Source organism: Papaver somniferum, unplaced genomic scaffold, assembly GCF_003573695.1.
Source record: "Papaver somniferum cultivar HN1 unplaced genomic scaffold, ASM357369v1 unplaced-scaffold_154, whole genome shotgun sequence".
In the NCBI taxonomy this organism is placed as follows: Eukaryota; Viridiplantae; Streptophyta; class Magnoliopsida; order Ranunculales; family Papaveraceae; genus Papaver; species Papaver somniferum.
Window position 1 is genome coordinate 2,350,793 of NW_020624820.1, and position 12,352 is coordinate 2,363,144.

The following is a 12,352-nucleotide window of genomic DNA, read 5'->3' on the forward strand; positions in this document are numbered from 1 at the left end:
CGAAACGAAAAACAGGACACTCCATGGACCTCCAGGTAAAAATACCCTAAAAATCAATGTAGATGCAGCATGGATATCTAACTCTATACCATCTAGTTTTGCATGAATCTTAAGAGGTGAAACAAGTTGCTTTGAAGGAGGCAGGGCAGGACCATCATCTTGTCCAGATCCACGAGAGGCAGAAGAGTGGAAGAGAAACAACTCTCAAACTTCAGTATCAAAGGTGACAGTGAAGGTTTAATCAAAAATCTGGATGGCTCTACAACAACAATCTCTTGGACCAGTAAAGCTTTTTTGGAGGAGACAGAAAAACGTGCGCGTTCTTATCTAAGGGTCTGTTTGGCACCACTAGAATTCAACTACCTAGGTAGTTCCAAGTACCTAGAAATTGATTTCCAGGTGGTTCCGACTCTCTCCAGTCCAAATTCAGTGTTTAGCATATGCCATGGAATTCCAACTATCTCCTGTTCATAACCTTATCAGTTCAATGTAAATGCAGTAGTAGTAACACTTTAGCTAAAAAAGAAAAATATTTTCTTAGCAAATTTGATTGGGATGCAATTCCTCCTTTTATGTATTAAACTTAAACTTCTAGCAGATAAATCTAGAAGGCTATTATTGGGGCGTCACCATCCAATAGAGGGGCTTCATTTGGATATTTAGTGACCAAAAATCTGGTTATGGGGTACTTTTGATTCAATAGCAACTGTCCAAACTACCCTTCAATTAAAATTAAAACTTAAAAACATAAACAAAACCTAATTTCTATTCTTCATTCTTCACATTTCAGTTGCTCTTCTTCTTCCTCTCCTCTTTCTCTTCATCATTTTCATCGTAAATCCATTTGAATTCATTTCATCGAACAAACCCATGGTGTATGTAAGGTAATAATTGAACATACCCATCTTTGTTTACTTGTTTTTGTGCTTAAAATAGGTTAGATTGAATGAAATCGAAGTAAAATTAGGGTTTTAGTTACTTTTTGCTAGTGTTACGTTTGGGTACGTTACTAGATTTTTCAACCGTAATTTAGTTTTTGAAGAACTTACGTCTAGGTTTAGTTCAATTCAACCGTAAACTTTGATTTGCATGTTGTATTACGTTTAGGTTTAGTTGAATTCCAACCGTAATTTTCAATTTTACGTCTAGGTTTAGTTTACTGAATTTTCCTTTCGTCAACCTAGCCGTAAATTTCAATTTTACGTCCAGGTTCCTTTTAATTCCAACCGTAGAAATTGATTTTACGTCCAGGTTTGGGTTGATTCCAACCGTAGAAATTGGTTTTACGTCCAGGTTTGGATTGATTCCAACCGTAGAATTAATTATTATCTAAAAAAATAAAAATTAACTAAAGGGTTGTTCGGTCATTACAAAATTATTTGAGATAAGGGGTTTTTGATATTACTTCTGGGTGACCCGTTTTTGTCCTATTAGGTGACGCCCCTCTAATGGAATGTGACGCCCCAATAATAGCCTTCCAAATCTAATACCCCGATATTAGATGGTTGTGCCCGCGGATGTTGACAAATTGCACGAGTCGGGACCTATGGCTAACATTTCATCTGTTGAACTTCTTTTAAAACCCTAGAACCTAAAACCCATAAATAGAAAAGGCCCTTATTTCCCACCTGTGATTTTCACTTTTTTGAAATTAACAACTTTTTTTCTCTTTTCCTCTCCCATATTGATTTTTTCCTTATTATTTTTTATTATAAACTAACAACAAATCTTGATTTCACTTTTTCTTTCACTCTGCAAGGGGGAGAGAGAAACCTTGGAAGGTTTTTGCAGAAATGGCTACTCTTCTTAACATCACAAATGCTAACCAACTAATATCATCTCCATCAATTTCATTAGGGTTTGCAAAGAATAACTTCTGTAAAGATTTTTCTCAAATGGGTTTCTCTTTAAAAGCTCGGCCAAGACGTAGAAATGACTTTGGAGTTTGCTGTTCTGCTTCTTCGTTTTCTCCAATGGAGTCTGCTAAGATTAAAGTTGTTGGTGTTGGTGGTGGAGGAAATAATGCAGTTAACAGGATGATTGGTAGTGGATTACAGGTGCATTTTCTGCAAACCCACCATTTTCTTATTTCATCAGTTTTTGTCTGAAATTTATAATCAGCACTAGGGCATCTTTTGCTTGCTAATTCGTTCAATAAACCTTACTTTTAGTGGAATTGTAGAGCATGTAACCAGATTAAATTTGTTTACCGACATTTCAGAATTAAGTAAAGTTGAGATAAAAAATGTTACTTCCTAGTTTGACATGTTTGGGACATGCTGAAAGTTGGGTTACTGAACTGTTACTTCTCTTGGATTGTATAGTTGTAAGGATGTTTTGTAGAACTCTGATTGTGGTTTGAATTGTGAAACTATGCATCTGCGGGACAGACATTTAGTTGGTTCTGTAATACATGATGTTGATTTGGTTGTCTATTGAGCTAGTTGCAAACAAATATCTATGCAAGTTTAGTGCTCTTCTAAGCTGTATAAAATAGCATCCTTAATTAAAAAAATCATTAACGTAATTTTCTTCTTTTGATGTCAGGGTATCGAGTTCTATGCCATAAACACAGATTCTCAATCTTTGTTACAATCTGCTGCTAAGAACCCACTTCAAATTGGAGAGCTTTTGACTCGTGGCTTAGGTTTGGCGCTCCTCCATTATGAATTTTTTGTATACGCTGTTAAGTTCATAGCTTTGTGTATATGTATCATTTGTTCCTTGGGGGACATCCAATAAAACATGTATATATGTATCATTTACTATTTATGTAATTGTATCTCCGGTGATTTATTAATTTTACATAGAGTTGGATTAAGCTGAAACTAGTATAGTGGGATGAAAGAAACAAACATAAGAAAGAGTCCAAGTGGTTGGAGTTGTCTTTTTTTATGGTTTACACAACAAATTAATATAATGTAATCTTTGATTAGATTAGCCTGATTGCTAGGATTACCAGTAATCAGTAAGGTCTGGTTATTGATAAATCATGCATTAAAGATTTAGTTTAAGGTTAATACTAATTAACGTTAAAAAAAATTGCGAGGTGTCCCATGCAGCCAAGGTGTCTCTTTAACCCGTGATGGAAAGGTTAGCGAAACATGTGGCAAGCATGACTAGGTCTCTATTAACCTCTTCTATCTCTATCATTCAAGCAAGTGGAAATAGAAGTTGAAGTCCGTGTCTAAAATCAATTCTTTGAGCTTATTAGTAATCTGTTCTACTGGGTTTGCTGCCGTTTGTTACAGTATATGATGGTGTTTTCTATTTCTACAGATACAATAGGGTATGTATGTTGTTGATACTATAAAGAGATGCAATTTTGATTCTCGTGAAGTGCTGTCATTGTGTTGTAGTGTATGTTAAATACTTGGGTATTTGTTTCAGCACAAAGTATGATTCATAATCATGTTTAAGTTAAAGTTATGATGATAGGAATCTGAAATTCAAACAGGAGGGACTAGCTGGTTTACTGTAAATAGGTATTCGTTATCTGTTTGATGGAAATTACTTAATAGAGATGCAGGTACTGGTGGTAATCCTCTTCTAGGAGAACAGGCTGCAGAGGAATCAAAAGAAGCCATCGCAGGTGCTCTTAAGGGATCAGATCTTGTGTTTATAACAGCTGGCATGGGTGGAGGAACTGGTTCTGGTGCTGCCCCAGTTGTTGCTCAGATAGCAAAAGAAGCAGGTTATTTGACTGTTGGTGTGGTTACCTATCCATTCAGTTTTGAGGGCCGAAAAAGATCTGTTCAGGCAGGTGCCTTTTAGTTTTCATTTGATAAAATCATGCATGCTTATCTTAGATGCACAAACTTTGAATGAAGTTAGCATAAACACAGTTGCCCACATGTATGTGCTACTATCATTTAGAGGAACCTCCTCAAATACCAACGGGGAATAAATTATGGAAGAAGCCAAAGGTTTAAAGGATTATCAGGAAAATGGTAGTTTTGGTCGCACCTATCCCTTGAAGTCCCTGTTTGCCAAATGATTGACATCTTCATGTTCTTTTCTCAAGTCATTAAGATAAATTTGAACTATTTTCCACTAGGGCTGTGCTTCCCCAAACACCCTGCATCAAGACCTTAAGACTTTCTAGCTTACTAACCAGATGGTTTCTTTCATTCATGGAGGTTTGACTTGATACACGTCAATTAGGACTTCTAGCAGACAGCTTCCTAAAGGAGATGTGCAGTGCATTCCCCTCATGACATTTTTTAAAGGATGTGATCCTAAGCACCTGAAAGTAGACTATGTGGGTCCTACAAAAACAGATAAAAAGATTTAGTGAGAGGTTGCACCGTGCATCCCCATTGGGGACCTGACTGTTAGCGTTCCTCCTAGTATCATGCAACACTTTTGCCATTGAAAGCTAGAGGTTTTTATTTTTTATTTTTGTTTGATCAAAATTTCTCTCTTTGACGTTGTATGGAAAATAATGATTGCAGTTCTTATAAGAAGTATTGTTTTGGAATCTTCTCTTTGTTTGATTCCTTAAGTTTGTGTCCGTTCCTACTTCATTTTCAGGCATTGGAGGCTATTGAGAAATTGCAAAGAAACGTTGACACCCTTATAATCATACCCAACGACAGACTGTTGGATGTTGCTGATGATCAAACATCTCTTCAGGATGCTTTTCTACTTGCGGATGATGTTTTACGCCAAGGAGTGCAGGGAATTTCTGATATAATCACGGTAAGTGGTCTATCTCTGTAAGACACAACAACAGTCCTCAGTTGATGAGTATGTGGGTTTTACATTAGTTGTCGCATAACCTCCTGATGTCACTTAAATATTTTACATAAAATGAATTGGGTTTATTTAACTTTGCAGATACCTGGACTGGTAAATGTGGACTTTGCAGATGTCAAGGCTGTCATGAAAGATTCTGGAACTGCAATGCTTGGGGTTGGGGTTTCATCTAGTAAAAACCGTGCAGAAGAAGCAGCCGAACAAGCAACTTTGGCACCTCTAATTGGTTCGTCAATTCAATCTGCTACTGGAGTTGTATACAATATAACTGGAGGGAAGGACATGACCTTGCAAGAAGTGAATAGAATCTCCCAGGTACTCAGATTATTTTTTGTCATCTTATTTTTTCCATTTGTAACTTTATCTCTTACACCCACTTGGAAATTGCTCATCTCGGATCTATGTCCTTTACCTTCTAAAAGCAACTTCTGTTAACCATGCGCTGTGCTGGCATTCTCATATCTCAAAAACTGCAAACTCACAAGCATACTTGAGAAGTAAACCCCACATTGGTAATATTAGTGTCCCATCTTCACCACTTAGGTTTCACAGAGATATCCAACTAGAACATGATTTTCCTGATCGAAGGGGATAAAAAGATGGAGGATACAACTGGTTGTTGGAATTTTTAGACTTCTTAAATTTTAGATTTAACAATCCCAAAAGCCGTATTGACAGAAATGCTTTGTTTTGGGTAGAGTAGTTCATTAAAAAATGGGGATTGATGAACTTCAGTGGGAAGATATGGTACATTTGTTAAGACAAGGTTGACCCCTTTAATAACGAAACATATGCCACTAATCGAGCATTTTATCTTGTTTTAGGATCCCAATCTCTCATTTGAATTCTATTTTGTTGCCAGGCTTGAAATATCTGCCGGACTGATTTCAGAACCAGTTAAATCTCTCATCAGTGTTAGACAAATTATACCTACTGTGCCGCTCCTAATAAGATGTTCTTTGATGTACTGTGCAATACTCCCAGGTTGTCACTAGGTTGGCAGATCCATCTGCTAACATAATATTTGGGGCTGTTGTGGATGATGACCGATACAATGGTGAGATTCAAGTGACAATTATCGCAACTGGCTTCTCTCAGTCTTTTCAGAAGACTCTTCTGACAGACCCGAGAGCAGCACAGCTCGCTGATAAAGTAATGGCATCCCAAGAAAGCAAGGGAACACCTTCGCCCTTAGAACCAGCCAATGCATCACCTGTTCCATCTCGGTCAACGCGAAGGCTATTCTTTTGACCTCTACCTGAATCATAGTATTTTCTTACCTCTCTTTTCTGTGCTTTATCCTTTCCTACTTCTCTTGTCAGTGCTTTTAGGTAGTAAATTTGTATGCGAGGTGAATTCAACAGACCAGGAGATATATGCTACAGGTCTGTTTTACATCTTATCAGTTCTTTCTATGTTCTTTATTGTTATTTGCTACATCGATTAACTAATTAAGGCTAAAAAAATATAAATAGATAATGTGATTTTGTGGATAGGAATATTGTTAAGTTTTTTATTATTATAGTTACTCACGCGTAATTCGAATAATTTTATTATTTTGATCAACGAAGGAAAAAAATAGACCAAAAGAAATGGTACAAGAAGTTTGAACTTTGAACCACCAAAAAGAAAAGAAAACATGATACAAACAAAGTACTTGCAAGTTAGGCCAAGCACTATGGTAGTGCATTTTGCTTGGCTATGGCCACATTATAACGTAGGCCAACCATTATGCGCTTAAGAGATGAACAAATTTGTTCTGCCAACGTTCGAAAATTAAGTTTCCATCAACCAATATGGACCTCCAAGTAGTTAAACTCTGAAGCAAAAAATTCTGACAGAATTCTGGACTCTAGAGCTGTGTTTTAATAGCATTTCTGTCTGACATAATTCCTTGGGTAGCATCTCAGAGATTTATGACAGTAAGCCCCCTTTTATTTGGAGACTTGGGAGTGTAATATTCATCTTGATTTTCCAATTGACGTAAACAAGTGTAGGTATTTAGATGTTTTTTGTTTGGTTTTTCTGTCTGTGGCCTCGGAATGTCTTGGCTAAAGTTTTTTGTATTTCTCGAGTTTCGATGATTAATACAAAATATGATTAACAAAGCTACAGATAATAAGATCACAAGAAGAAAGACATCTCAGCTGAGGGAGTGAAGGATAAAATGCTTTCACCAAACAACTCAAACAATGATGCTAACAGATGGCCAGCGTCCATGTCCTCCTTCCAGGCCTGGGTGAGAACAGCTGTTACTTTTGGAGCACGACCATCCTTCTTCTTTTCTAATCTGTTGTTACCACTGGTGCCACCAGGTAAGTTATGGTTCACAAGATGTGCAGGTAATGATGATGTCCCACCCATGGACTCCATCCCAGGAAATCCATCAATTTGCATGTCAGTTGCCAGTGAACTCATTGGACCATCATTTACAACTCTCTTGAGAGGTGGCTGTTGAATAGAGTGGTCCATGGTTGGTTCGCGTTTATCTATAAATTACATAAATGGAAGGGACAACATTATAAGCAAATAAAAATCCAAGTATCCCATCTTAAGCCCGTACACAAAGAGGAGTGTGACAAAATTACTTGGCATTGTAGTTGCAACTCTTCGATTAGTCCTCCAGGCTGTATGTGGAGGCGGGGATAGCAGAGCTGGGAACAATTTCAGGCGTTCATACATGCACTGACCTGCAGCACACTGAAAGTTTGCTATCGCGTTAGTATCTAGTAATAGTTGTTATCCAACATCTTTTTTAGTTGGCACTAAAAGTTGCACTATGATAAAGGTCTAGAACTATTGAGGAAGTATAAAACAACACTCACCAGCAGAGCCCCATACACACGCCAAGCTTCATGCCTCTTCATCTCGTTCTTTTGCTTTTCAAGAAGCATCTCTGGCTCCAGAAGTTTTAAATAAGGCTCCAGATTGGGAAGTATTAGAAGACGGACCTAAGAAGTCGAGATACATCTTTTCATTCGCCAAAAAAACAAGAGGGAAAGAGCTGAAGGAGACTTCAGTCTCTAAGTCGAAGAAACATCATACACAGTTCAGAATATAAAGCCGTACACATATGACGAGTAAGAGACCATATAGAACAAAAGCCTTCTGAGGATTGGTCTAAGAATTTCGGATAACTATGAGCACAAAATCTTGACAGAAAGAAACTAAGACCACAAGAAAAAATAGGTTACCACGCTGGGTTCCAGAGCAGCAAGCCCTTGAATAGCACCATAATGTTGGGTCATTGCTTTCGTTGGATCCAGAAAAGCATGAAGCAGAGTTCTCGTTACCCGCGGTTGTAGATTGTGATAAACATGCCCAAATCTGTAACAGCATATACGGAAATAAATATCAAAGGTAGAAAGTTCATCAAAACTAACCCAAATACAAGAAATTGCAACACAAAACACAATAAACTGAAGCAAAGAATTCCAGTCTAATGTGTAGAAATGTTATAACTGCAATGTTAAATAGATGATGAGCATACTATAATTCCACTTATGTCAACGTTGATTAAAGCCACTAACTACCTTAGTGAAGAATATACTGTATATCTGTATTTATTGGCAAAATTAACTAGTGAAGGAAAAATCAACAATGTACATACACCATTTATAGGAACCCACAGATAAGAGAAACGAACAGGCAATGGCATCAAAAAGATCTTACCTCTTGCATACTGAAGCAACTATATTTGCAGCGAAATCCCGAAGCTCCCAGTGATTGTCAGAAAACCTATTTCCCAATCTTTTGGCCACAAGGCAGGTAATCACAGATGGCATTAGCTGGTGGAGCTGAGGAGAAAAAAATTAGCTACATTAGATGGGCAGGCTATCTAATCACAGATGACACAATAATTTAAACATTGCACCTTTACTAAATCATCTCCAGTTGAAGCACATCTACATTTGAACTTACATAAGGTTCTATGTGTATGTGTGGATTCTGGAGAAGACTCCGAACAACGCGCATCAAAGCGAAAAGAAGAGGGAAGTCGTTACTCAAACTCTTTGTGACCTGTGTTTATTTAGGAAGCATTAGCCTGGGGAAGGAGATGCTTCATACTGACTCTTTATATAACTGAAAAATAACTAATAGCTTACCTCATCAGCAATAAAATATGTGAAATAAGGAACTAAAGGATGAAGTCCTGAATCTGTAGCCAGGCTTACTAATGCTTCTTTAAAGAGAATGGAGTTAGATTTACTGACAGTTAGCTCAGTGATTTTATCAAAATATAGCTGCAAAAACAAAGTGGAAATGCACGTCAAATAAGTAAATGCACATGACAAAGTTTGACAAATGAAAGATGGGATAAACTAAGTAGCAAGCACAATCTTCACCTGAAGCTCCCTAGATAATATATGCTTAACAGGCAATTTAATATCGGCAGGAAGTCCATCATCTTTGTGCTCAGACTTTTTTGTGTCCGCAGGTGCAACAAGTGCTACAAAAAAGAAAAAAACATAAGTTAGTTTTACATAGTGACTGGATAGCGAGAAAGCCCAGAGCCTACAATCAATCAAGATTGACTTCAGATATATCTAAGAATGAGTGAACATATATCAAGGCCTACTGCATTAGAAAATAAAGAAACTGGCAGTTCACTTTGACGGATAATATCAGATGGGGCAACTGAAATTTAAGGTCAAACATAGCTGAGGAAGCGTGGAAAGTTGCTTTTGTAAATTTGAATTAGGATAGGAATAACGTTAAGCTCGCTGGCCTTGAAATGCACAACTGGTCCAACAACTGTGTGGAACTAAAAACCCCTTCTCTGGATCATCACTCTTATTTTGGAATAGCACAGTATGTCAATGACTGGGTTGATGTATTGCTCGTAGTACCACTGTGTATTTTTTGTCACTCAGTCTACATGCTTTTATACAGTTTTGCTCATCTAAACAAAATATCAAACATAAACTTTAGAAGTTTACCTTCTACAGGAGCATTTTCCGGAATTGCTGGTTGCACTCCTTCAATAGCTAGCCAATGAGCAACGACAGCTGTATCAAGCGGAGCTTTTGGTAAAGGAGCATCAATCACCTAAAAAGCCAAAAAAGAATGTATAGAACAAAAGGTTCAAAAGCGTAACTTAAATAAGTGCACGAAAATCATGAGTAACTTCTTACATTTTTGAACTCAACATCCTTGTCATCAATGTAGAACAAATTCTTATGTCCAACAGCCCTTTTAAAGCGCAGAGGATCTCCGGAGGCAAAGCCATATATTGGCTGAAGCAAGAACAGTATTAGACATAAGCAAATGGAAATCCTGTAAGAAAATAAAAAACTAAACTATCACATTTGAAACATGCATCTCTTTCTTTCACTATAATAAAAGAAAAGTTACATATAGAGAGGTATTTTTTGTCATTTTCAGTTTTATTCATTGTATAATTGTGACGAATAAAGATATGGTCAAAAAGCAAGTTCCATAAACCTAAGAAAAATCTCTGCCCAATACTAACAGGAAGCCAAAATACACCATTACGGCGAGATAAGACACTAAAATACTACTACTATTAGCTACACACGCTCAGAAATACATACTGTCAGGCAGTCTTTTAACTACAAAGTAGAGTTTTCTTTTCTTTCCCTAAGCGATATATCTTTATATATTAGCAGATAAATGATAAAACCACATTAAAGAGTGTACATGTGATCGATGGAAACAAAATATTTGAATAGAAACGAATAAATCATCACGTCTTTGAGAAAGTGCGTTCAACAAGTATAATGATGGACATAACTAAGACGCTGTCCAGCAAGGTACATAAACTGAAGATGGAATTAACTTCTGCACATTTGTGATAAAATACATGCATTTCTAATTAAAAACATTGGCAAGCTAAGTAACAACCGATTAGCAATACATCTTGGAACAATAAGCCTGTCAATACTAAACAACCAATAGAACAATTTTATAAAAAAGTACAATAGAAGATAAGTACATTTCTTCCTAGACGAAAAGGAAAGGCAGATATTAAGGGAATAATACTGAATATAGTTATACTCTTGATTCTTTGTTATTTCTATCGAAAGTACCTCCACATTTCTTAACTTAAGGGCACTATCCACGTCATCAGCCGTCAAAACAGTTCTCTTCGAGTGGCGCATACACTTGATCGCTTCCTACAATTTCAGAGTAATGAAACACGTTGGTCATCCGTCTGTATATTTCTTCATCAACTCATCCAAAATCAGTAATATTTATTAATCCAGAAATAACCATAACCATAAGTACAAAATCAGCAACTTATTACAATCTCCAATCTGATAACTACTTTTCCCTCCTTCTCCACATCTTGCTGGAAGGATACGGGTTGGAAATTCCGATTTCTGTATATATAGACCCTTTTTATATGTATTACCGTACCTCCTCTAACTTTTTGGGCATGTAGAATGTAGATAGTAAAAGGCCATCAACAGAAATAAGAACTAAAAGTCTCCAAAAAAAAATGACTTTGCTCTGAGTTTGTGACAATCTTTAATACCTAAGCTTATTACACGTGAAATGATTTAGCTTTCTAAGTAAGCTTCTGTGAAAAGGAATCACATGAATAGGTATCACCGTATCGGAGACTTGGTTTATTAAAATAGAATCTTGAGGATGGGTTTTACACCAGATTTTTGTATCAATGGCACCAAAGGCACATTTAACATTAAATAACGTTTGAACCTCAGCCTTTTTCATTCGATTACACAGTATCAGCATGATATGAATACGGTGTTAAGCAAAACAAAGACAACGGGTTCTGCATAAGAAATACTTCATTACATGAACACAATGTCAACAGTACTACATAAATGCAAGTACCTGCATGATCTCCCGAACACGATACTCCACATCAGGAGCAAGAGCAAGTGCGACATCGGGAGAAAGGTTACTAATCCCAATGCTCTGCGCAATAACCTCAATCGTTTCCTTAGGCACAATGCTCATATTTCTTCAGTTTTTATTTCATGAACTTGCACTAAATTGAGGACTTTTTGTGATTAAAACCCAAACTGTAATAACCTACTGCAAAAAATAATCAGCAAAACCATAATTAGAGATACGTAATCAAAACCCTAACTGTAAGTAACTAAAGCAAGAGTAACATGCAAGTGATGAAAGTTAATCTGATACAGAAGAAACGAGTAATAGGGAAACCTCTAAGAAATTTCAAATTAAAGCAGAAATCTTACCTGGAAATTAGGTTACTGAAAGTGGGAAAAGCGAGAGAGGAAGAAGAATCTCACGAATGACGTTCGATTTAGCTCAGAATGTAATTCAATAAAATGAAAATCGGAATAATCGATCGATTTCCGTCAGGGTTTAGGTCGAATTTTTCGACAGTGTTCTGTTCTGGGTCGAAGAAGAGAAAGGGAAATTCAATCTAATTCTCTACAATACCCTTATTTATTCCCATTTTTTCCCGTGGGTCCCATCAAAATTTGTGGGACTGAGGCTGTAGAGTTTCCTAATATGAAGTTATGAACGGTCCGTTTTTTTTCGGAATTGTTGTCTAACATAGCAAAAAAACCTCGCACATTCGAACCCCTCCCAACGACCAAATTTTATGAACATTATCACGTCCTCGGAAAGT

The 12,352-nt window shown here is 36.8% G+C and overlaps 2 protein-coding genes across 4 annotated transcripts; one reads left to right on the plus strand and one right to left on the minus strand.

Annotated features, from left to right (window-relative positions):
• The first annotated feature begins 1,636 nt into the window (after positions 1–1,636).
• On the plus strand, positions 1,637–6,245 carry LOC113336654 (cell division protein FtsZ homolog 1, chloroplastic-like). The gene is made up of 6 exons (XM_026582301.1): positions 1,637–2,057; positions 2,548–2,647; positions 3,530–3,759; positions 4,534–4,701; positions 4,840–5,073; positions 5,743–6,245. The coding sequence occupies exons 1-6, from the start codon at positions 1,794–1,796 to the stop codon at positions 6,007–6,009; spliced, it is 1,263 nt and encodes a 420-aa protein (XP_026438086.1). The 5' UTR covers positions 1,637–1,793; the 3' UTR covers positions 6,010–6,245.
• A 426-nt stretch (positions 6,246–6,671) lies between these two features.
• LOC113336924 (transcription initiation factor TFIID subunit 6-like) lies at positions 6,672–12,129 on the minus strand. Of its 3 annotated transcripts, none has more exons than XM_026582636.1 (13): positions 11,952–12,129; positions 11,581–11,781; positions 10,809–10,895; positions 9,894–9,995; positions 9,699–9,807; positions 9,105–9,208; positions 8,865–9,002; positions 8,680–8,778; positions 8,431–8,555; positions 7,953–8,085; positions 7,584–7,709; positions 7,347–7,458; positions 6,672–7,247 (listed from the first exon to the last, which is right to left on the minus strand). In XM_026582636.1, the coding sequence occupies exons 2-13, from the start codon at positions 11,704–11,706 to the stop codon at positions 6,883–6,885; spliced, it is 1,626 nt and encodes a 541-aa protein (XP_026438421.1). In that variant the 5' UTR covers positions 11,707–11,781; positions 11,952–12,129; the 3' UTR covers positions 6,672–6,882. The 3 variants fall into 3 exon arrangements, with proteins under 3 accessions (XP_026438421.1, XP_026438420.1, XP_026438422.1); XM_026582635.1 differs by having other exon boundaries at positions 11,581–11,784; XM_026582637.1 differs by lacking the exons at positions 11,581–11,781; positions 11,952–12,129 and having other exon boundaries at positions 9,894–10,035.
• Positions 12,130–12,352: the final 223 nt, after the last annotated feature.